The 24,264-nt window shown below is 27.7% G+C and overlaps 1 protein-coding gene across 6 annotated transcripts in view; it reads right to left on the bottom strand.

The window, feature by feature from the left end:
- The window catches only part of Ctns (lysosomal cystine transporter cystinosin), a 190,430-nt gene that overhangs the window by 28,720 nt on the left and 137,446 nt on the right, over positions 1–24,264 (bottom strand). For 3 of the 6 annotated variants that reach the window (XM_075379291.1, XM_075379290.1, XM_075379289.1), the window contains 8 exons: positions 23,570–23,755; positions 17,811–17,957; positions 16,955–17,054; positions 16,318–16,437; positions 14,636–14,806; positions 11,740–11,857; positions 8,736–8,838; positions 4,285–4,408 (listed from right to left, as the gene is read on the bottom strand). In XM_075379291.1, coding sequence (XP_075235406.1) covers positions 4,303–4,408; positions 8,736–8,838; positions 11,740–11,857; positions 14,636–14,806; positions 16,318–16,437; positions 16,955–17,054; positions 17,811–17,957; positions 23,570–23,755 — 1,051 coding nt within the window. In that variant the 3' untranslated portion in view covers positions 4,285–4,302. Of the gene's footprint in view, positions 1–2,191; positions 2,271–4,284; positions 4,409–8,735; positions 8,839–11,739; positions 11,858–14,635; positions 14,807–16,317; positions 16,438–16,954; positions 17,055–17,810; positions 17,958–23,569; positions 23,756–24,264 lie in introns of all 6 variants that reach the window. The other 3 variants (XM_075379292.1, XM_075379293.1, XM_075379294.1) reach the window with 2 other exon arrangements.

Below are 24,264 nucleotides of genomic sequence, written 5' to 3'. Positions count from 1 at the left end.
CTATTCAGAAAATAACCTGTTTAGTATTCGTATTGTATATATTTTAGTGCAACATTACTAAGCGTTCATAGCAATTTCTGTGATGTGTGATTTTTGGGTTCAACAATACAATGTAACATTTTGTGTAAAAGTGGGGAAAACTTTCACAGAAATGTTTCAACTTTTGAAACAAGCTTACGGAGATGGTGTTCTGGGTCATACGCAGTATTATGAATGGTTTTTATAACTTAAAAGTGGTCGTCAGTCAATTGAAGATGAGCCTCGACCAGAAAGGCCTTTGAATTCAACTGATGACACCCACGTTCAGAAAACCAATGATCTGATGCAAGCAAATCACTGATTGACTATCAGAGAACTTGCAGAGAGGTTAGCATCTAGATTGGATCATGCTACGGCATTTTGACTGAAAAATTGAAAATGCATCGAGTCACAGCAGTTTGTTCCTAGTTTGATGACCAAACAGCAAAAAGGACATATGTCCTTTTTATTGGTAAAGGACCAATAATCTGTAAAATTAATTATAAAGATTAAAAAGAAAAAGTCTGGTTATTTTCTGAATAGACTTCATAAGTAAAGTACCAAGAGGGACAAATTACATTAGTGTCGCTTTCCAAAACAATAATATTTACTACACAGCCAATCCCAGTTGTGAAAAGAGAGATGTTATCACTATGTATTACTATATATCATCTATACTTCAATGAGAATGTAATGCTGATATCAAATATTATATTTTTATACAGGGGACAAAGCAAATGAGAAACTTTATTCCTCAATTTCTCCAGTAAACTTGGCAAAAGGAAAAGCTTGTCTTAAAAAAGGCCATGACTGCATCTCTTAAATTGCCTTTATACATTTTGTTATGGTACCTAACATAATATAAAATTCATAGTTATGACACAGAATAACATTCATAATGTTATCCTGCAAGTTATTGTTCTAGAAATGAATTCTACTGGGGCTTCAGCTCATTTCATAAACATTATCAAACTATGTTAAATAATGAACTGTTTGGAATCAGATTGGATTAGTTACTGAATTTTTTGATCACTAAAATCAGTTGATTATGACTATTTGGATAATCTAAATATTTACAAGAGATTAGAGGGTTATTAAAGAAAAAAAAGAAGTAATTCTTTAAATCCTGATGACCTTTTTCACGAATGTTTACATTATTTATGAAAAATTCTTATTGATGTGTAGTAATGGATGACTTACCAGGGGCTTGAGTAGACAGCCATATTCTATTTTTAAACATTATGGGAAAACTTCTTTCGTAGCATATGCATCAGAGTGTGATATTTAAAAAATAAAGAAACAAACTATATTATAAACAATAATATGAATATAATAAATAATATAGTAATAAGAATATCATAAACAAACTATAAGGAGCAGAGATAACATTTTTGAGTAAAGTGACTGGAAGTAAGAAATGAAGAGATTAGAGATGTGAGCATATATAATTTGCTAGAAGTTGTTTAGTCTAGAAATTAAAATAGTTTTGACACCTACATCAGATGAGGAAAAAAATAGTATGGAAAGTATAGTTACAGTATGAAATCGGAGTTAGAATAAGAAGGCGACCATGGAAACAACAAATGGATTAAGATAAGGATGAGTTAGGTAGATGACATGACAATGGTTGAGTGTTTCTGAGAAGTAGATTTTTTTCTCTGGAAAAGGTAAAAGAGATTTATTGTTGGCTGCCCAATCTGGGATATCCTGGAGCAGGGAACAGCTATAAAAGATAAGAAATTATCAGTTTGTAAATATTAATAATTTCAGATTTACTTTAACAGTGATGATAGCTGTTTTCATTAAAAATTATTTTTCTAAAATCTGAAAATAGTAATTTTATTTTAGATGAATGCTACTTTATTAGCACAACATAAAAACACATTGCTATTTAATGGTATTGTTTTTGTGACTTATTTTGGTACTCATGTGACATTTTTGACAAACTGTTGGTAAATCAAATACCTAAAGATAATCAAACACATAAATCTCTTTAATTGGAAATGCTTTTGATAATGTATATACATATATATATATGTGAATAATTAAATTAATAATTAATGAAATAAATATAACATTTTAGTACTGATTTTTATTAAAATAAAATCAAACTATGTTATCACAGCATAGAATCACACATTAAAAAAAAATCACTATTTAAACTTTCCCTTACCAATTTAATGTAAGAACTGCTAAAAATTAATGAATGCTACTAAAAGCATTAATTTAGTGTTATCCATTCTGATGCAGACCTAAATAGTATACAAAATTATTACTATATACCATAATAATACCTATCGTATTGTATTATTTTTACATTACAAGCATAAATTTGACCATTAATTAAAATATAAAATCGGTGTATTGTACAGTATGCTTATTTTACAGCAAAAATTTATAAAAGTAAATATTAATTAATTAATATAAAATTATTTAATTTTTATCACTTAATTGCTTACCTTAATTTGTTATTAATAACAACAAAATTCATCATAATAATAAAACCCAATTGTGAAAACATAATTGTGTATAAGCATATTTTACACTTAAAATGTGTTTTTAAGTAAATAATTTAAAGAAAACATGAACTTTAATATAAGTGCTAATCTCCTAAAGGATCTGGTTGAACAGATTGTAGTCCATTTAGGATAGTTCCAGACATCATACAGTTCCAGAAATGAGCAAGAATGTTTCTTCCAAAATCATACACTAGTGGCTGTTTAATTTCTAGAGGGATAACAATTTTTGTTGATGTATGTATTTAACATATGTTGGAATTAATTAATGAAAATATTTCCACCTTCCAAAGGATGGTGGGCTCCTGCTGCTTTGAGAAGGCCTTGAACTACTTTTGTTTGGATGAGAATGTTTGTGTTGTACTACATTTCCTCTATTTATAAATATTATTTTCTTACTATTCACTCTTTTCCTTATTCTTTTTCCTAGTTTCAGGTTTTGACAACATAGATCAGATTCTGCTATGAATTTGATTACATCCATAGTGTTATCTATTGGGGGATGGGCAGTATACAGGGTTTAGTTTTGTAAGTTATTGTTACTAATCTTTATTTTATTTATGAAATAAAAATATATCTGCTGTTAGTTAAATAGTTAATAAAAGCTGTATGATAAATATTTTAACCATTCAAATGTTGAAAGAAGTTTCTAAAAAACAATATGATGTCTGAAAAGAAAAGTTTCATGAGATATGTCTTCAAAATGTTAGCAAATATAAATAGAAATAGTAAGCACAGCTTTGATTTGTTATATACATTTAATTGCTATCAATCTTATTATGCATACTGATGAAGCAGCTTTTCTTTAAATTAATATCTATGTAACAATGTTATTTACTCACATATACCTTCTTTTTAAGCATATTATAATATCATATATTTAGGAAAAATTACTGTTTCTTTTTCATTCTAATAAGCAGAAAAATTAATTATGTTTTCTTTTTTCAAATTAAAAAAATTAATTAATAAAAGAATAAAAACTAAAAAAAAATTCAAATTTAAATTCATTCAGACCTACTTCACAAAGGCAGACCATCAATGACATAATATACTGCATTCCAACAGATAAGTACAAGTAAATAAGATAATGCCAACAAATAAATTAATAGTATTAATTGACAAGCTACATTTTATTCCATCCCTGTCTGTTCATGAAACAGTATTAATAGATGATTTTTGAATTTCCAAACTTTTAAATAGTCAGAAAGCTTTGTAAATTGTAAAAAATCTACAAGCCAGTTTAATTAAGTAAGTCTAATACAAGTAAGCTCTGGTAAACTAATAGTGACAATAGATTTACAATGTATAAAAATAAAGAATGCTGTATATAAAAAAATGGAGTAAATGGTAATCACCTCTATGTGAAATGAGCCTTACATTTATTTTTTAATCTATTAAACAGAATTTTAGGTGTGAGGGAAGCATCACTTTTAAAGTAATATTTGTATTATATAAATCATTTACATTTTAATAATGTATAAATATAATTTAGTTATAAATAAATATATTATTATCCTATTACTTATACAAAAATATTATAATAAAAAAATTAATTTTAAAATATATATTTTTTCATGCATTATTCCACCAAAATCATAATAATGTTATGATTATTAAAAATAACAAAAATATATAATATTAGATGAAATAAAGACAGTACAAAACAAAACAAGACAGACAAATGGACAACACAAGACGAACAAAAAAAAAAAAATGTTATTAACAATCAGAGTTACGAGACACAACTCACTCGAGTATGAAACTCGTTTCAGGCTGGACTATCAGTTTTCAACATCTTCGCTTTTTCCTCATATGCCAAGACTGGATCACTAACATCTCTTTTCATATCACGAGAGTAGTCAAATGGTGATGACCTGAATTTTGGAATGAATTATTTATCCATATTTAGAAAATTTTTCTTACATATTTTTTTACCGCTAGCGATTTAAATAGTTTTTATTTTCATTTATGCATATATATATGTTAAAAAGAATTATTAGATTGCTATAACAAGTGCTTCAATGAAAAATAAATAGAAAAACCATGGCAAACATGGATAATTAACATTATTTTCAAAATTGCTAGCTTATGTAATGGTTTGCTTATAATCTATAACTTAAAACTTTTAGTTTTATATTTTAAAATATCTATAGTCATAAAAAATAAAAAAATTTAATACTACAAGTGGTTTATAAAAATTGAACTGATTTATTTCAAAAATAAAATCTTATGTTGTAACAAACTTATAAAAATATTTATTTTTAAATTTGCCAAACAACTGCTTATATGATCAACAAGCATGATATTTTTACAATGGGAGAGGGCTAGGAAAGAGTAAATCTTCAATATTTTCCACTTCTATTCCTAATAACATTAATAAGTAAAGTAAGACTGATGCCTGCTCATTAATCACCAACTCTTGCTAAATTAAAATTAATAATTAATGTTTCTTAAAGCTTATCTATCAGCCATTTATGACTAAAATAAAATTTTAATTAAAACTTACTTCCACCCAAAAATTAATTGGATGGTTACATCTGAAACATTGAAATCCCATTCAAGGCTAAAACGTTTTGTGTGTACAGAGATAAATTTTATAATAACTAAATCTTAATACTCAATAACCATCTACTTAGTAACTGTTTATTCTGTAATTTGCAATCTTGCTATGTCATATAGCTTCAAGTTAAGTATGATGGGAAAGACAGACATGATGTGTAGACAATGTAAAATAATGTGAAAACATTGTCAAATAAGTGCTGTAAAAAAGAATATATATCAAATTCTGTTTTATATACTCAAGAAAAGTACATTTAATACTGTACAGTTAAAAAGACAGGTATACAGTGATACAAGTTTTTACCTCATCCACAGAAGTTGCTCACAATTCAAAAGTGTTATGGAAATCTTTAAAGAAGATAGGACTGAATATGCAGTAAGCATATAGGCTTCTATATGCAGTAAGAAATGTTTTGCAAAATAAGGGAATGGTTTTAAGAAGAGTGTTATGCATCTATGAACATGATTGCTCATGATTTTTGTATTATTAATTGAAAAACAACTCACTAGATCTTAATGGAAGATTTGGGAATGAAGAAGGGAATTACAGTTTGTGCCATATTACTTTTATTGAACAAAGTAAAGACTGTGTGCAGTCACAAAAAAAAAACTGCTTCAGAAATATATTCTTGAATATATCTGAGGCAGGGGAAGAAACTTGTATTTTTATGTAATCCTTAAAACTAAACATTAAAACACTGAATAGAAGTCACCATTATTGAGGTGGGCAATGATAATGTGAGTCTTTTTTACCTCTTCAAAAAAAAAAAAAAATTACTGAAGTGTAAGAAAAATCATTTCAAACAACAAGCATTAATTATTACTATAATAACAAAGAAATTATTTACTACGAATTCATTCCTAAAGGAATATAAAGAATGAATTAATGAAAAAATTTCTTCATTCAAATTATTTTTACTATTCAATAACAAAAAAAAGAAGAAATTTACTCAGAAACAGGTTGACAAAAATAGCTGATAAACAATGAATTAAGTTTTAAGAGACATTTACACAACTATGTGAGCAGAACGACAGCTGTTATTCAATCATAACACATCCTTGCAAAATTTTCTATTTGGATTTTATTCCGTTCAAAATTTACTTTTTTCTTTGTGCATAATTTATAGTGGTGGTATTTAATTATATGTGCTTCCTATTAGAGAATTGAGATTTTCAAATGATTCTTCAATCTAATGGTCTGAATACTGATATTAAACAGCATGTTACAAATGCTATTATATTCAATAATATATTTATCAACTGAATTGAATTAACTTTAAATTATTTTAACTGTACACATGTATGTATATGTTAAAAAAGCACATTGTTACTAATTTTAAAGTTAATAAATTAACAACATAAATACTACACATAATAAAATACACACTGATAACAAATACAATATTTTTATATAGATGTTACCAACAACTTGTACTGTAATATATTACACAAAGCACTTTTCATTTTAATTCGTTTATTTACAGCGAATAAAGTATTAAATCAAAGTTGACAATTATATTCTTTATGACAAGATTTTTACAAATGACAACTTGCAACTGTATAATGAAAAGTACTTGCAATATCTTAACACAGTTCTTTTATATGTACTCTAGATACGGTGCATACATGTATATTACTAGAGCAACACAACAGGATAGTTAGAATTAAACATTTTAATCAGTACAATACAGCAGCAGTGTTTAACCAGTACCATAATTTTATAAAAAAACTAAAGAGTAGCCACCTACCACCAATAACAGTTAATAATCCAATGCATTAAGTAGGGCATATGTATATTACATAATATAAAAATCTACAAGGCCTAATAACATTTAACCAACACCAAATGAAATTTATCCGTTATTATTAATGAATAAATTACATATTTATAAATACTTTACAAATTAAAAAAATTACATACACCATAATTCATATGCATTTAAAAATAATATACAAATCTTGAAAACTACAGAAAACAATAAATTTTTTTATAACAATCAAAATTAAATTTATTTAATATAAAATTTTAGAAACTCGATCATATTGTTAATCCAGTGATTGATTGAAATTATTTCGTAGAAATGACGACTGAAAACATAATGATAAATTTATTAAAAGATTATATTAAATAAATTTCAATTTCAATCAGTTTCATTAAAAAAATAAATAATTTAACAAATTTTCATTTACAACTATCATGAACAAAACATTGTAAATAAATAAAAATTTAAAAGATATTAATTAAAATAAAATTAACAAAAACAAAAAACACACTTATAAAGTTGTTAAAATTTTATATTAATGGGTTACATTTAATAGAATTTTAGTGGATTCACCATCAAAAACATAATTTCAAAATAAAGATTAAAAATAGAAAAAGACTAGAGTTTAAGAAAAAAATTAAAAATGAATGTTTTCAATGGAAATTATTATTCTTATTGCTATAAAAATACACCATATATAGTTTTATTTCTATGGATGTGTATTCATGTAGATAGACATAACCTAACAAATAATAAATATTACACTAACTTACTGGTTAAAATGAAAAATCAATACATAATAGAAGTAAAATTGAAAAGTATCAAGTATCGATCAATTATGCAAACATTACTCATATATATGAGATATTTAATCAAAACAGCGGAGAAAACATTTATATAATGATATAAAAATATACAAATACACATGAAAATTATTTGTTTTGGAGGTGACATAAAACTTCCACATACAAGCTAATTTTAACTTTTGAGAAAGATACCACCAGAATATGAATATGTAAAAATTGTTGTATGAATTACAAATAAATAATAGATAGCAGAGGTAATCTTAACTGTAAAATATCATTTTCAACCCGAATTTGTTAATTTATAATATCTTAAATGAGAATTTAACTGAAATATTTACAATTTTTCAATTTAACATTCATTTTTATTATACAAGTTTTTTCTTTGTATTACATTGAAGGCATTTTCCATTATTCAAAATTTATATTTGTACTGTTTTAAATTACCACACAATTGGAATAAATGTAATAATACAACACAACTGCTTTGTGTCCTTTATGTCTTGCAATAAACTTTATTTTTTCATACCAACAAAAAAATTTATTATACCTTTCATTATAAATTTTATTTTATTACTGTTTTTATTGATACTTAAAAAAACCTTTTTTTTCATTTCCTTATTTTATAAGTAATTACCATAGTGTAAAACGATGTGATACAACGTTTAAGTTTTATATCATTACATTGACTATTAAGTTTAGATGTATCGAAAGATTAAAGATTGCATGTTTAGAATTTACTTTAAATTTAATTTCAATTTTGATTCATTTAATTAAACATATATTACTCAATTAATTTGTTGTATTTATTTCACTTTATAATTAATGTCTGTAATTTACAAAATTAAATGGTCTGAGCATAATGCTAAATAAATCTTGGGTGATGATGAATCCACTGAAATATGTTAAAGTATCAGTACAAAATTTATATCACAATATAATATTAAAAATTTCCTTAAAAAATTTAAAAAATATATTATATTTTAAAACTGTAAGGTGAAAAGTTGTAGAAAATATAAATATAAAATTTAAATAATGAACTATTATTATAATAAAAAAATGTAAATTTAACATACCTGTACAGGATGTAATGCTGTACGATGAAAAATATATCGAAAAAAACTGAAAATAATCCTAATCCAAACTTTGTTGTATCTCCAAATATAGATTCCCAATCATCTACAAGAAACAAAATTAGAAAAAAACCACAAATAAAATACAAAACACATTTAAAGTAATAATATATTTATTACTGTTGGGTTGGGGTGGTACAAATGATACATAGGTAAGATTAGTATACATGATATGGAATAAAACTTATCAACAACTAAGGTTTGATTTCCTAGGGTCCAGCTTTTTTCTATTATTTCAAACTTTTGCTGATAGCAGAAGTGAACTATTATCTAATGTATATCAAGGAATTATAAAACTTTTACATTATTTTTAGAGATAGTGAAACACTCTTAATGCCACTTTTAATAACAGTAAAACATTATCAGTAGGAAAATGAGAAATGAAAATAATACTTCTTTTGAACTGCAGTCTTATTGGAGAATGCTGAAAAATGAGTGTTCATATAGTTTATAATAAAGAGGATGTAAATCACTACTAAAAATTGTAAGACACCTCAGACTACATTCCAAATTAATAAACATGATAAACTGACTCTCACAAACACTAAGTCAAAATTAAAATTCAGAGGCGAAGTCTTGGAACCGTTTGAGATCAAAACAGGACTACGCCAAGGCAATGGATTCTCACCACTGCTGGTAATGATAATTACCAGAAAATGATAAAATGGCACTGGTAATTGTAATGAGGGTCAAAACATTCCCCCAAAATAAAGATAGGCCCAAAAATTAAAACAAACTGGCTTGGTTTTGCTGACAACTTGGCACTGCTAGCAAATGACATCAACAAAGATAAAACACAGATATTAGAACTTCAAAATATTGCAAATAAAATTGGCCTCAAAATATCATTCAAAAAGAAAAAAATTATGCCTTAAAAACCTACACAATTAAAAAAAGTAACATAAACTGTAATAAAATTAAAATAGTAACCCAATTTTAATACCTCGAAGAAATAAAAACAACCTAAACAAAAGAACTTCAATCCAGACAAGAAAAAACAAACTAGCTAAAGCATGAAGATTAACCTGGTACATCACCAGTAAAAAATGTTTATCCATAAATGCAAAAATAGGTACTACAACATAGTTATAAAACCAGAAGCCAAACATGCAGCAGAAACACTCTTCCACCTAAACGAACAATCAAAAACAGACTGACTCCAGAAAATTGAAAGAACCTGGATCAACAAAAAGCACCAGAAAGATGGGTAGTGGTGCATCGTGCCCAACAAAGTTGTGAACAAAGAGTTAGAACCCATAACTGATATGCGTAAGAGGAGACTGGATACATCATGAGGATGCAAGACTTCTGAAACAGTTGATAGGAAACACCAAGGCAAAATGCAGCTGGATCAGAGAACTAACAGAGGATCTGGAGGAAAGTGGCCTTATCCCACAAGACACAACAGACAAGATAAAATTAAATGAAAAACAAAAACACTCTCTTTACACTCACAAGAAAGAAACTCAAATCATAAATATTTTCAACACCAGAAAACGCACAGAGATTGGAATGTACGAAAAAGTACTGGGAGGACTGCAAGGCCCTAACAGTCTCTTTGAAGAGACTTGAATAATGGACTAACTAAAGTGATCCTATGCGGTCATAAAAGATGAAAAAAATATAGGATATAAGATGACTTAGCAGGAGAAAGAATTATATTGGTGATCCTCTTACTAAGATATTCAGATCCATAAAAGATTTTTAAATTGTATACAGTACACAATAATTTAAGATGAAAAATCTTTACCTGATTTTACTTGAATTATCTTTTTCTACAAATCAAATTTCTTCAGAGTCTACCACTGGGAGCACAGAATGTTTTAGTTTTGTTGGACATGATGCTGGTGTTTGGATTAGGCTTTTTTGAGATAAATACAAACAGTACATTTAATTTAAATTTTGTTCATTCATTTAGAAAATAAATTTGGTGTAGTTTAGAATGCTTATATGTATCTAGTTTTAGGCTTTGTATTTATTCGTACAACTTTATTTTATTGATATTTATGCATGTGTGACTAGTTACAATGAAGAGGTTTGAGAAAAGTGGACGTAATAGAAAAATGAAGCAATTTTACATGTTTTTTGAATTGTATGAAAAGCTGTATCCTATTTTTCTATGTAACACTCATTACAGTTAAGTTGTTAAATTTATTAACTCCCTTATTTTAAGTTTATATATGGTAATATGTATTTTATTTCACAAATCCTTCTGTGTGTGATATTGTAGCATTTTTTGATTTTATGTACACTTCTTTAGGTGTGTTTGTTAATGCAAATGAATGTTATGAATTTTTCATTGTTTCTCTCATTCTGTTTTTTATTTTGAAATTTGCTATTAATTTTCTGTTACAAGTAATAGCTTCACATACTCACATAGAATGTGTAGCATGGTTCTGTGTGATGAAAATTTATGTTATTTGCAAGAATTATGTATGTAAGTTGTAGCAAATTTTCTGTAGTTTAAAAGATATATGTTTGTACACATTTTATATATATGAGATTTGAGAAATTAATGCTACTGTCTTTTTTTATATTTAGAGATGATGATATTACTATGAATTTTTTTGGCAGACATGAAAACTGATTGCTTTGTCTGACGCATTGCATAGTTCACTTACATACACTTCAGTTAATTATAAAAAAGAAATTTCACTTATAAAATAAAAATTATGAACCAATGATATTATTCTGCATATAACCAATTAATCTCTTTAGCAGATATATGATTTCATCAGTTGATCTCCAAAATTTTTATAAACACAAAGAATTTGTTTAGTCATGTTGAAGTCCAGTTTGTTTTTTGATGGATCTATGCAACAGAAAAATTACAGAAATATTTACCTATGAGTAAATTCAATTCATTCTGGCTACAATTTTTCAGATCCATTCATCTAAAAAAATAAAATCATAACTTAATTAATATTTTCTATAAAATTCTACATACCATAGTTGTAAGCATTAATTATCATTTGGGCCATGCTCAATGTACCTCCAGTAAAATCAAGAAAAACATTGCCAATACTCCATCCTATTGTGCTCTTCCGTTGATAATTCATATATGCCTAAAATTAAAAATGAAAATATATTACAATTATGAAATAGGGCATTAAAATATTTATGCATAAAACAATTTTTATTTTTTTTTAATCTTTACTTATTGTAAAAATATTTTTTGAAAATACTTAAATACTATCAACAATAGGTACAACTTAATATATCAACCATCCCATATTTCATCAGTCACAATTAATGTGTTCTTCAAAATGTCATGATTGAAATAAATTAATAAACGTTAAACAGTTTAAAGACCAGAATGTAATATATTCAAAGAATAGACAATTTTAATAACAATAAATGCAAAAAGTATAAAATTTATAAAACTTGGGGAAGTATTTCTGGAAATTTAATAAATTGATTCTATAAGTGTGTTTTGGTGTTTATTTAATTTATAATACAGAGTGGGTAACATAAAACCAAACCCATAATGAAACTGCTACCTAAAACTATTTATGAAAGACGCTCACACAACTAGCGTGACTAGTAGATGTATATATTACTACTGATTGTTGCTGTCATTTGTCAGGTGGTTATGTGTCAGTGCAGTATATGTTTTGGTGGTTTTGAGTGCAGTATTGTGAGTGCGGTTGTGTTTGTGTAAAATGCCTTATTCAAGACTATCTTAATGATAGGAAGCTGGTATACAAGCTTGATGATGCTGATCTCTGGTTCTGATCCAAATGTGGGGTGCCCCAGAGCTCCATTTTGAATCCCCATCTATGGAATATCATGTACAATGGGGCCCTCAACGGATTGCGATACCCGTGAGATTCCCATGTTCCCATGTTCCCATTAGAGGCAAAGCACAAAGAAGGACTGGGTGATAGAGGCTGGGCCTGGCGATTAGAGGCAAAGGCACCTCCCAGAACTGTTCATGCTTAATTGGGGTCTGGTTCCAGGAGGCAGGGTTAAGAAAAAAAAAACCTTATTCTATCCAGGAGACGATATCTACAATTAAGGTCTATATTTTTCTGGATTGTATGAAGAATCATGTCAAGTATTCATAGAAAAATTTCCAAATGCCTGTATCCCAGTGATGAGTAGCATACATGAATTAGTTAAATAATGGCGTGTAATTGGTTTCAAATGCAAAATGAAATAGGAAACCTTCCGTTAGGATCCCACAGGCCATTGATGATATTGAAAGAATTACTGCCAGGACAAAAAAATCACTACGCAAGTTATCCCAACAATCTGTGTTAAATACACATCTTGTTGCAAAATTCTTCATGAATTAAAATTGAAACCATACCATCTTACAGCTGTGCAACAACTGAAGGAGACAGACAACGAGCTGTCAGCAGAGGACAGTGGCCTCCATGTTCCCCAGAGTTGTCTATTTGCTATTACTATTTTTTCGTTTGGGGCTGCTTAAAGGAGAGAAGTTTATGCATCTACTCCCCAAATATTGATGAACTGAAGGTGAATTCAACGAGAAATCAACAAAATTGATAACAACGTTTTGCATCAGATTACTCTCAATTCAGATCAGTTGAGCACCAAAGTGCATCAATACCCAGGGTGGTCATTTTGAACATCTCTTGTAACAATAAGCTAAATAATGCAACATTTAAATTATGTTTAATGTTTTTCTTATTTAATTTAACCGTATCATTCATAAAATTTCATTCCAACATAACCTACCGATTCTGCAATGGTTATGTTATGGGTTCAGTTTTATGTTGCTCACTCTGTATTACATCAATTAACACAACGATTAATATGTTTAAAAAGTATTTGAATTTAAAAAAAAAAAAAATATATATATATACATGTAAAGTAAAAAAGTGAATATAAAAATAAGAACAGTATGGCTATTAGCATAAAAATAACAATTCATGAATTTATTTAACTTGTATCAACTTTTCTGATTTTTTGGAGTGGTAGTATCTCAGCTTTTCATCCATGGGTCCCGATTTCAAATCCCCAGTCAGGCATAACATTTTGTATAAGCAAAAAATTTCCATTTCATATTCCCATGCACAGGCTTGTGTATGGGGAAATTAATCAACCAAAATAAAAGCCATGACAGTAAACCTCAAAAAAATAAACGAAAAATCATACTGCACTGTTTAAAAATTAATATTAAAAATTTAGATACAATAATCTTTAAATTATAAAAATGATTTAAATTTATATTAATATTATTTTTTCTTTAATATATTTTAGACTTTGTTTTTAGATTACCATCAACAGGAATTAATTTAACACAGCAACAACCATAGCAGTTTATCCTTATATCACATCTTTTAATTAAGAGGATAGTATCTAGAATATCTCTGCAAAATTTCAGGTTTTGCAGAATAATCAGACTAAACGGGATGTGTGTGTAAGAGACAGAGAAAATCTTTTTTTTTTGGTAGGCATCCATGACAAATTAATCTCTTCACAATTTTTCCTTTTTAATATTACACTGATTTAATGATTATCATCATTAAAAAAACTGATATTTTATTTAGTAAAAAAAAAAAAAAAAACTAAGAATGATGAGTATTGGACTAAACTCAAAATTCTTTACTTTGATTATGTATGAGAATTGATTCATTGAACATAATAATGGCCTTCATAACTTCAAATCTTCCATTTTTGCAGTAGCCTTACACATTCCAAGTTTGTGAAATTATGTGGTAGTAAGGAAATGAAGTTTGTAGTCTTACTCAATTCTTAATTCATCTATTATTTAAAATAGTAATTAATTGTTTATATATATATATATATATATATATATATATATTACATTGTTAATGTTATAAAAGAAAAATATATACATAAATACATCATACCTGTGGAATATATTTAATAAGAGTGATTGTAAGTTTAATTGTTGAACAGTAGTACAGAAAATCTAACCAAGTGATATAATTAAACAATGATAATCCTAGCACAGTCATTATAATTAAAAAGAATAAGCACAAAAGTGATCTTGCAATAGTTGAAACCCTTTGAGTGCCAGACTGAAAAACAAAAATGAAATTATTATTATAAAAACACAGAACTCTTATTTTATTACTAGATAAGAATAAAGTAAAATGTCTACAGTTCAATTCATAAAAATATCTGAACAGTTAGTGCCTTTGTTCCACAAAAATAATATACATTTCGTACCACTGATATGCACTTCTTTCTTGCTAAGACAGATAGCAATGACTAAGAGAATAGATGATTGTTAGTTAGTAATATAATTTAAACAAGTTACAAAAAAACATAATATCAAAGATGTAGTAAAAAGGCCATAAATTTTTGTTTATATATAAAACACTGTAAAAAACCTATTTAAAAAATATACTTACATTGAAAAATGTTTATTTTTAAATAGACAATTAAAAATCTGGTCAGTCCATTTTTATACATTTTTAGAGTACCATGATTCTGCAATGGTTTCAAACTTGACAAAAAACAAATATTTTAAAATAAATAGAAAAAAAAATCTATATAAGAACAATTATATTTATTTAATACACAAAAATCCCAGCATGCAAAATTGGAACTAATCAGCATATTTTCTCTTAGATAGTATACTGTATAGCTAGTCATTATTAGAAATTAAAGATATGAGTAAAATAAAGGTAGTGAAATGTGATAGAAAGGAGGAAAATGAAGAATTAAATATTAAAACAGGGAAACGTAATACATCAGAAACTCCTGAATTTCATTATTTAGATTGTAAAATTATGAAAAAACATGAATGAAATCAAGTAGAGAGCAAAATCAAACTGGTAAAGCAAGAAGTGCTTTTATGCAGAAAAGACATCTTCAGTAACTAATATAAATTCAAAAATTAGAAGATAAGTCTGAGCTTAGAATATGGGATTCTTTCTATACTATAAAAATTTCTATTCTATATTCCCATTTCCATAGATTAAACTTTGAGATTATTTGGTGAATTAATAATAATCAACTACTCCCCCCCCCAAAAAAAAAGTGAAGTGTGTTGCTTTATGATAGTGAAATATGGACTACAGAAAAATCAGAAAAAACCATTAAGGTGAAGATGCTGAAAATTAGGTGAGTAGATAAATACCGGTGTTCTTTGGTGGTTGGGTTTCAATTAATAACACATTTCAGGAATGGACAAGACTACACTTCATTTACACTCATACATATCATCATCCTCATTCACCCTCTGAAGTATGACCTGAATGGTAATTATTGGAGGCTAAGCAGGAAAAAGAAAGGCGAGTAGATAAAGTTCAAAATGAAGATGTCTGGTGATTATGAGAAGGAAGAAATTTGTGGCTGAATCTTGTAAAGAGACAAACTATATTCATAGGCAATTAACACATAAAAGTTTAGTTAATTTGGTGCAAAAAAGATAAAAACTATGGAAGAAGACATAGGTTTAAATAAATAAAAGAGGTAACTGGGGACGTAGAATGTAGTAAGCATATCATCAAATTAAAAAGATTGGTAGAAAAAAATCAAAGTAAGCAAGAGTAAAATAAAATATAGAAAAGTAACAATATACCTCATAGCAATAGCACTGTAAAATTGTAATAGCTGTAGCAAATGCGGCATGCACAGCAAAAACAACATCATTCAGTTGGACTGGATTAGTTCCTCGTGGATGTCTTTCAAAATACATTTCCTGTAATAGATAAGTGATAATTTATTAATATTACATACAGGTTATTATGTTAATCAATCTCATTTAAAGGAACATAGTAAATATAATTTAAAATTTTCTTAAAAATTACTTGGCTGCAATACATGCAAAAGAATTTTGTGTGTATTTTATATTAATACTTCTCTAGTTATAGTATTCTATAATACATGTAAGCCAAAAATGTGTTTAAATCAAATTCAAATTTCTCATTTTTTAACAGGGAAAGTCTTTATAATTAGCCTTTTTTTATCAAAATATTCCAAATAGACTATTGCAGAACTACAGACTATTGCAGAAAATATAATTTAAGATCAGTTGATGGAAAAATCAAGAAGTTTTTTATATTTTGCAAATTTAACTAAGGTTACAAATTGTAAGAATCACTAAAGATGTTATTGTTAAAATACAGAAAATCTTCCACTTCAAATTAACTATATTTAAGATATGGATTTTAGTAAAATAAATGTATAGTATAATGAGTAAAGATAAATTTACTTACCTGTATTTCAGGAATATAATATAAACCAATGTTAAATATTCCATAAAGAGAAAATCCCAAAATATTCAGTGAAAGAAAATCAAAGTTTAGTCCCACAACACTGAAAATAATAACAGTAATTAATTGTAGTAATTCAAATGATGTTGACATTAATTATGGATATTCATCAGTAAAAAATAATTACTTGGTTTATATGTTTAGTACCATAACCACAATGACGATGAGCAACTTTATATGAGTGATTTCTGATGTTGAAATAGCGACCCCCAAGAATGACAAGACCTGACGCCAGGATTACCAGGGAAAGTGAGGAGTGAAGTAATTTTCTGTTGTCTTCTTTACTGAGCCAAATATACTGTTGCATAAAGGCATGAAAAGCCCATTGTTAAGCTTCAACTATTCAACTACTTTCACCATCTAATGAAAAGTATCTGTTTAGTACACTATATTTGAATGATTCCAGCTAAAAAAGCAATCAATGCATCTAATAATGAATAACAAAGAGGATGAGGATATAAAAAAAATTTCTATGAAGGAACAGATGAAAAAAAAAGTAAAGCGAAGTCAGGAATCATTGGATGATATCAAATAAAGATGCCCTTAAAATGATTAGCATAATGATAATGATGAACTATCATTGTCATTGCAGATCATAGAAACTTCTTTAAGTATTCTGACAGTTTTAAAGGGTTAAAAATATTACTCAATAGTTTTCCTGTTATGAGATTTACTTTCTTTTCATTATATTATAATCATTCAACAATCTACATGTACTATGCAATTACAATTTTTGTATATAATATTTTAACGCTTATAATATGACTTATATTATTTTATTTATGAAATAAGTACATACCTTTTACGTTTCCAATTCTGATATATTTGAGGATAAAATGAAACAGACCATGCAAAAAAATATGTCCAGCCGACAATTGTGCTGATGTATTCTAATAAATAACTATGTTGAATCGTTACACGAATAAATGCATTTAACAGATCTAATCTGTAAATAATAATAAAAAAAAAAATATATATATAAGTAAAATTAATAATATTCATTTAGAATTGTATTTTGTAAGTTTAATTCATTGTTTGTGGAATATTAGTAATAGATTTCTTTGTTGTAATTGTTTGTTAAAAAAATATTTTATTATATCAAGGGTGTACTCGTAAATTTTCCAGTACTGCAATGTTTGATTTTATATTGTAGCAGACAACAAGAATATGGTCCAAAGCTACAAGTGGTTGGCTGCACGACAGTATTAATGAAAATGTACATTCATTTCAATGTTTACATTAATAAGAAGCAGAACTTATCTTTTTCACATTTAGCGACTTGTCACTCTTCGCCTAAAGATATCCAAAAGCAAGGACCATTTTTATGTGGTCTGATTTTTTTATTGCCTCTTAGTTTGTTAATAACACATTAATAAAAATAAAAGTGAAGTGAGGACTATTTATCAAACCAAACAATTTTAATATTTACAAAAAAATTTAATATATGAACATTCATTACACAAATTCATCACACAGCATTTAAGGAAATGATAATAATCTTCATTAAGAAATATGATAATAATGAATACTTAATGTTAAAAAAAACATAGGCCAGACCTAAGTAAAAATAGATTTTATGTGAAAGGGCAATTTTTTATTTCTCCCAAAAAGCAGACCAGTTCACTCTGTTCTGAGACCAGTTCACTCTTACAAAAATAAATATTATACATATACGGATTAAAATGAGTAGAAATTGTTTTTCGGAATTTCAGGTCAATACTGTTTTAAAATAATATTCTTTTTTTAAACTGGCATAAAATTTTTTTTCTATCACTGTTGACTTCATCAACCACGAAGTGCATGGCATGATTTGAGGAGGTGAATTTTCAACAGAATCATCAGTCAAGGTCATGTATACAGAGATTAAAACTGTAATAGAGATGTGCATGCACGCGTGCAGCTTGCAAAATAAAAATAAAAATTAAACAAGCACTACTGAAATATAAAGTGATGCTTACAACACTGGGATTGTAGGAGAAACTTGAGAGAATGATGATGTTTAAATTAACAATGTGTACATAAGCAAACATAATACAACAAAAGAAATATAACTACCAAATCACTCTTCCAATCAACAGGTAATTTTGATTAAAATGTATATCATTATGATTCATTTATTACTAAGATATACTGATAGACAAAAAACAAAATTGTAACGTTTCTTTAAGTGTGATACCATTTCTTGAACTGCTTTTTTGCATACATTACATATCTATAAATACAATTTTTCTGACACCCTTAGTTTTAACTAAATTATGCTTAAAAAAAAATTAAGGGAAAATATAGTTAAAATCTGTAAAATTTATAATTTTGCATGGCCATACCTGTGTTAGAATAATTTCGCTGGTGCTTTTCTGTCAAACATAGCATCAGGCACATCACGAATTTATGTCCAACAGTAATTAGCTAGCATGTTACTATTCCATTTCCCTTTATAGCGACTTTCCATCACCGAAATGTCTTGGTGGAAATGTTCACCATGTTCGTTACTTACGTCTCTGAGGTTGTCCGGGAAAAAATCCAGATGTTACTGGATGAAATGTGTTTTGCAGTATCTTTAGATTTTTTGAAATTCCAGACACACTTGTTAAACAAAAGTAACAATGTTACATGATCCTTTGGTTCACGCCAAACCACAGGTACACCAAATGTCAAAGCCTTCCATGTACCTTTCAGCCATCCTCTTTAATATACAGAACTATTAGTGCAAACTGTATGAGGACCCATGTCTTATCCTGATCACCAATTTTACATTGAACGTACAAATGACAAGCTTTTTTTTTTAATTAAAGGTGTAATGTTTTTTCTGTTTGATTTTATGGTAAACTCACCACATAAATTAAAAAGAGATCCACATCATTTACACAATTTCAAGGCTTTATGACACTGTACTGTTAACAAATTTTATATACAATAAGGCTGAACAAAATTAATTCATTCCTAAATCCTATAAATTCCTAAACAACACAGCTGTGTTTTCAGCTACATGTTTTAACCTTCACATACATGATTAATCTTGTTCATGAAGGTTCACTCTTCAGTATTAGTATGATGTCATAATATGTGACTATAATATGATTTAATTCTTTGTCTAATATTGTTTATTTATGGCTTACAAATTATGTTAAACGATAAAAAATGAGCTAACAAAATATAATATAGGAGCTTAAAATGCTAACTTTATGTTGAAAAATGAAAAAATCCTTTAATTAAAATTTAAAATTTTTTCAAAAATGGTGGGTGATAGAAATATTCTGAGTTCATATTCATTTTCAGCATAAAATAACAGATTAAAATCATGTATCGCATATTAGGAAACAAAAATTATGTTTGTCAGAGATAACATTAATCATTAAAACTGCATGAAATATTGTGTAAAAGGATTGGATTTGAATTAATTGTATTAACATTGTTTAATAAGTTTTACATAGAAACACAATTGTATTTAACTTTAATTTATGTGATTTTTAATAACCTATAATCCTACATAATAAATTATAATTACATTTTTTCTTTTTATCTATTATGTCCTAATTAATCTTTTTTTATTTTGCCCTAGTTTAGTTAATTTTTAAGATTAATTTATACTATAATCTAGTTAAATATTATATGTGATCTAGTTGGACAATAAATACCTTTGAAATGGGCTATCAGATTTTAATAATCAATACATAAAAATTTAACCATTTCAATCTAACTGTTGTTTAGTGGCTTTAAATATCTTTCAGGTACCTTAACTGAGAGGGGATTATTGGTAAATTTGAAAAGAAGAACTATTGTTATAACTGTAATTTCAAAGGTATTATTTTGGCTGGTTATAATAATTTGAGAAATCCAATATGAGACTGTTTTAAATTTTAAAGCATTATTCATTATAATATTTTAAATTGATCCATTAAATCTCAAATTATTAAATTTTATAATTTTTCATTTTTATCAATAAGCGTTCTTTTCAAAACAGCTATTCATAGATAGATACATTGTATTGAATTCAGTGTTATAAATCAAATAATGAATTGAATGAACATATCTTTTAGAATGATTTTTAAAATTTATTGTTATGAAACATATATGGTTCAGTAGGAGCTCATTGTAGTCAGATTATTTTCATGTATAAGAGTTTTTCATTGAATGATTTGTATAACTACAAAGTCTCCAAACTAACTTGTGCAGAATTAATAAATTGGGAGCTATATCCCTTATTCAGCATCCCTCATCCCATAGCTGCATCCCTCATTCAAGTAGTCAGTGTACCAGCTTGTTATACTCCTCAACTGTCAAACCAGGATTCTGATTAAGTACGACATCTATTCAGAAACTAACCAAACTTTATTTTTTTAATATTTATTATTAATTTTAGAGATTATTATTAGTCCTTGTCCCATTCAAAGTACTCCTCTATTCATACACTTTTCCATTTAGTGAAGCAGTCCTGGATAAATTTTCATTTGAAATAGAAAGGTACATGAGAAATTTGCTTTAATGTCATCAGTAGTCTCAAAGCGGCATCCTTTCACCTCTGATTTTAATTTCAGAAATCAGAAAAAATCACAAGGAGCCAGATGTGGCGAGTAGGGAGGCTGAGGGAGGACAGTCATTTGATTTTTGGCACAGAACTGATGAAGTGACTAAGCTGAGTGTGCAGGTGCATTGTTGTGGTGAAGGTATCATAAGTTGTCTCACCACAACTCTGGTCTCTTCTTGTGGATTTTTTCATGTAACTGTTGTAAAATGCCTTGATAGGCATGGTTAACTGTTTCACCTCGAGGCAAGAATTCAAAATGCATACTTCCATTAAAATTGAAAAAACAGAGTGCATCACTATGACAATGGATCGAGACTTCTGTGCTTTCTAGCGTCATGGAGATTCTTTGACAACCCATTATGATGATTAAACTTTTATCTCAATGTTGCAGTTGTAAACCCAGCTTTTGTTTCATGTTATGATTCTTTGCAAGAATGTTTCATCGTCATCGGCTTGTTCAAGAAGTTGCACGTCCTCTCGATGTTCTTACTGCTTTTTAGTCATCAAACGAGAAACAAAGTTTGCTGTGTATTTTATCCCAGTTTGATTCATGTGATGTGCTTTACTCACGGAATACATCGACTCACTGAAGAAGTATGATACACGTTTGGAAATATAAATAAACGGATTTCATCAACAAAGAAAGGGTTTCTTAAGCCACCTGCTCACAATAAGGCCTATAAAGAAAAACTGCCAAATGTGCCTTTACCTCCCGAACCAGTGACAACTCAATGGAGAACGTGGACTGAAGCTGTACTCTTTTACAATGAACATTTCTAAGCCACCAAAGGTACAGTAAATGACTTAGAGAGTGCAAATGTTATGGCAGTTTGTTAGTCCAAGGTGGCATTTAACGATTCTAGTACAAAAAAATCTAGCTATGATTAGCATTCATTTTTCCCACATATCTGTGAGTATTAAAAAGCATCAAACTCAAGGTTTGGTGTTGACTGAATCTATTCAGTTAATAAATAAATCGCCAGCCTCCGTGACACAAGTGGTAGCATCTTGGCCTTCACCCGGAGGTCCTGGGTTCGAATCCCGGTCAGGCATGGCATTTTTCACACATGCTACAAAACACTCATCTCATCCTTTGTGGAAAGAATTGCTTGACTATGGACCCGGAGGTTAAAAAAACAAACAAAAAAAAGTTAATGAATAAATCCGCCAAATGAACTTCGCATTGGCAGAGGTATTACTGTATCAACTTAAAAATAAATTTTAAAATATTTTTAACACTAACTCAGCTTTGAATCTTTGTATCAAATAGATAGTTTTATTACTGGGACGGGTGAACTTTTGCAAGAAACAATAAATGCTAACATAGCACCCAAATTCAAATACTGCCCTCAGTGGATGTGGAACGATTCTTTTCCACTTATAAAAATATTTTGATTGATCAAAGACACAATCTTACTACCAAACTTTTGGAACAGTACCTGATTGTTTACGTTTACAAAAGTAACAAAATGTTAAATAATTGTTAATTATCAAATTTATCAATATGTTATTCAAGTATTTACTAATTGTGCTAACTAAAAATTACTGTATTTTTATTATTTAAAGTTGCATATTCTGATATTTTTCATGCACATGTCAAAATTTTTATGTTGCATATAATCCAGTCTCTAGTTATGAGATTCATTAAACATGGTGACTGCTGACTCAAAATTGTTTATAATTTTGTTTTACTCTAATCTTTGTTTATTTTTTCTAACTGAAAATTTTTGTGACTGCCAAAATTTTTGTTCGCCATGCAGGAATGAAGTATCTAAATATAATTTGTAATAATTGTATATTATATAGTCCACTTCTCAAAAATGTTTTCAATTATGGTTAATATGGAGAATGATTTGCCTATCACACTACAAGGTTTAAAAAACTTTACAGTACTGGAAAGAATAAAAAAAATACAATCTTAATCTTAGTATTTATTTATTTTTTTTGTTTATTATGTGGCTAAAATAATAAGATATATATAAATATATTTATTAAAAATTATCATTGTTTTATTGCAGTAAATATAAACTTACCCATCGGCAAGTGTTTTATTGTAAGCAGCAACAATTGTGTGGCCTGGTTCATGGCCCATAATATAAAGCGTCCATTTTTTATCACTTTTATCACTTGGGATAATCTTTAATGTATTTGGATAAATAGTCAATAATTCATTATGCTGAACTTCAAATGTAATATCTGTTTCTCTTTCAGGTTTACCCCTTAAAAAAACACACAAAAATGTATTAAAATGAACTAAATTTATATATTAGCAGACATTGAAGACATATATCATTTATATTTATATCATTTATATCACTGAAGACATTGAAGACATATCTTAGCAGACATTAAAGCAGACTTTGAAACAGCAAAAGAAAGAATTTTAACTAGCTTCCACTTTTCATTCAACAACATTGAAAATTCTCTAAGTAACACAAACTAATAGATTGTATCTCCTAACATGCTGGTTCCTAAACATCTGCATAACCTCAGAAAATAGCTAGATCTGAAGACTGAAATGCTATGTACTAAAGCTGTGATCAATAAATTAGTTCTAAATAGATCACGCAAATTAAAAAATACTAGATGAAATATTCTTGCTGACAGCTATTAATGACTGCATATTTAAAATAAAATTAAAAAAAAAAAAAATTGGAATGAGATTTGTCAGAAAGGTAATGAGTGACAAGTGAAGTATAAACATAAGAAAATGTAATATACAAGGTTT

Source organism: Lycorma delicatula, chromosome 12, assembly GCF_047948215.1.
Source record: "Lycorma delicatula isolate Av1 chromosome 12, ASM4794821v1, whole genome shotgun sequence".
Lineage (NCBI taxonomy): Eukaryota > Metazoa > Arthropoda > Insecta > Hemiptera > Fulgoridae > Lycorma > Lycorma delicatula.
This window is presented reverse-complemented; position numbering and strand designations above follow the sequence as displayed.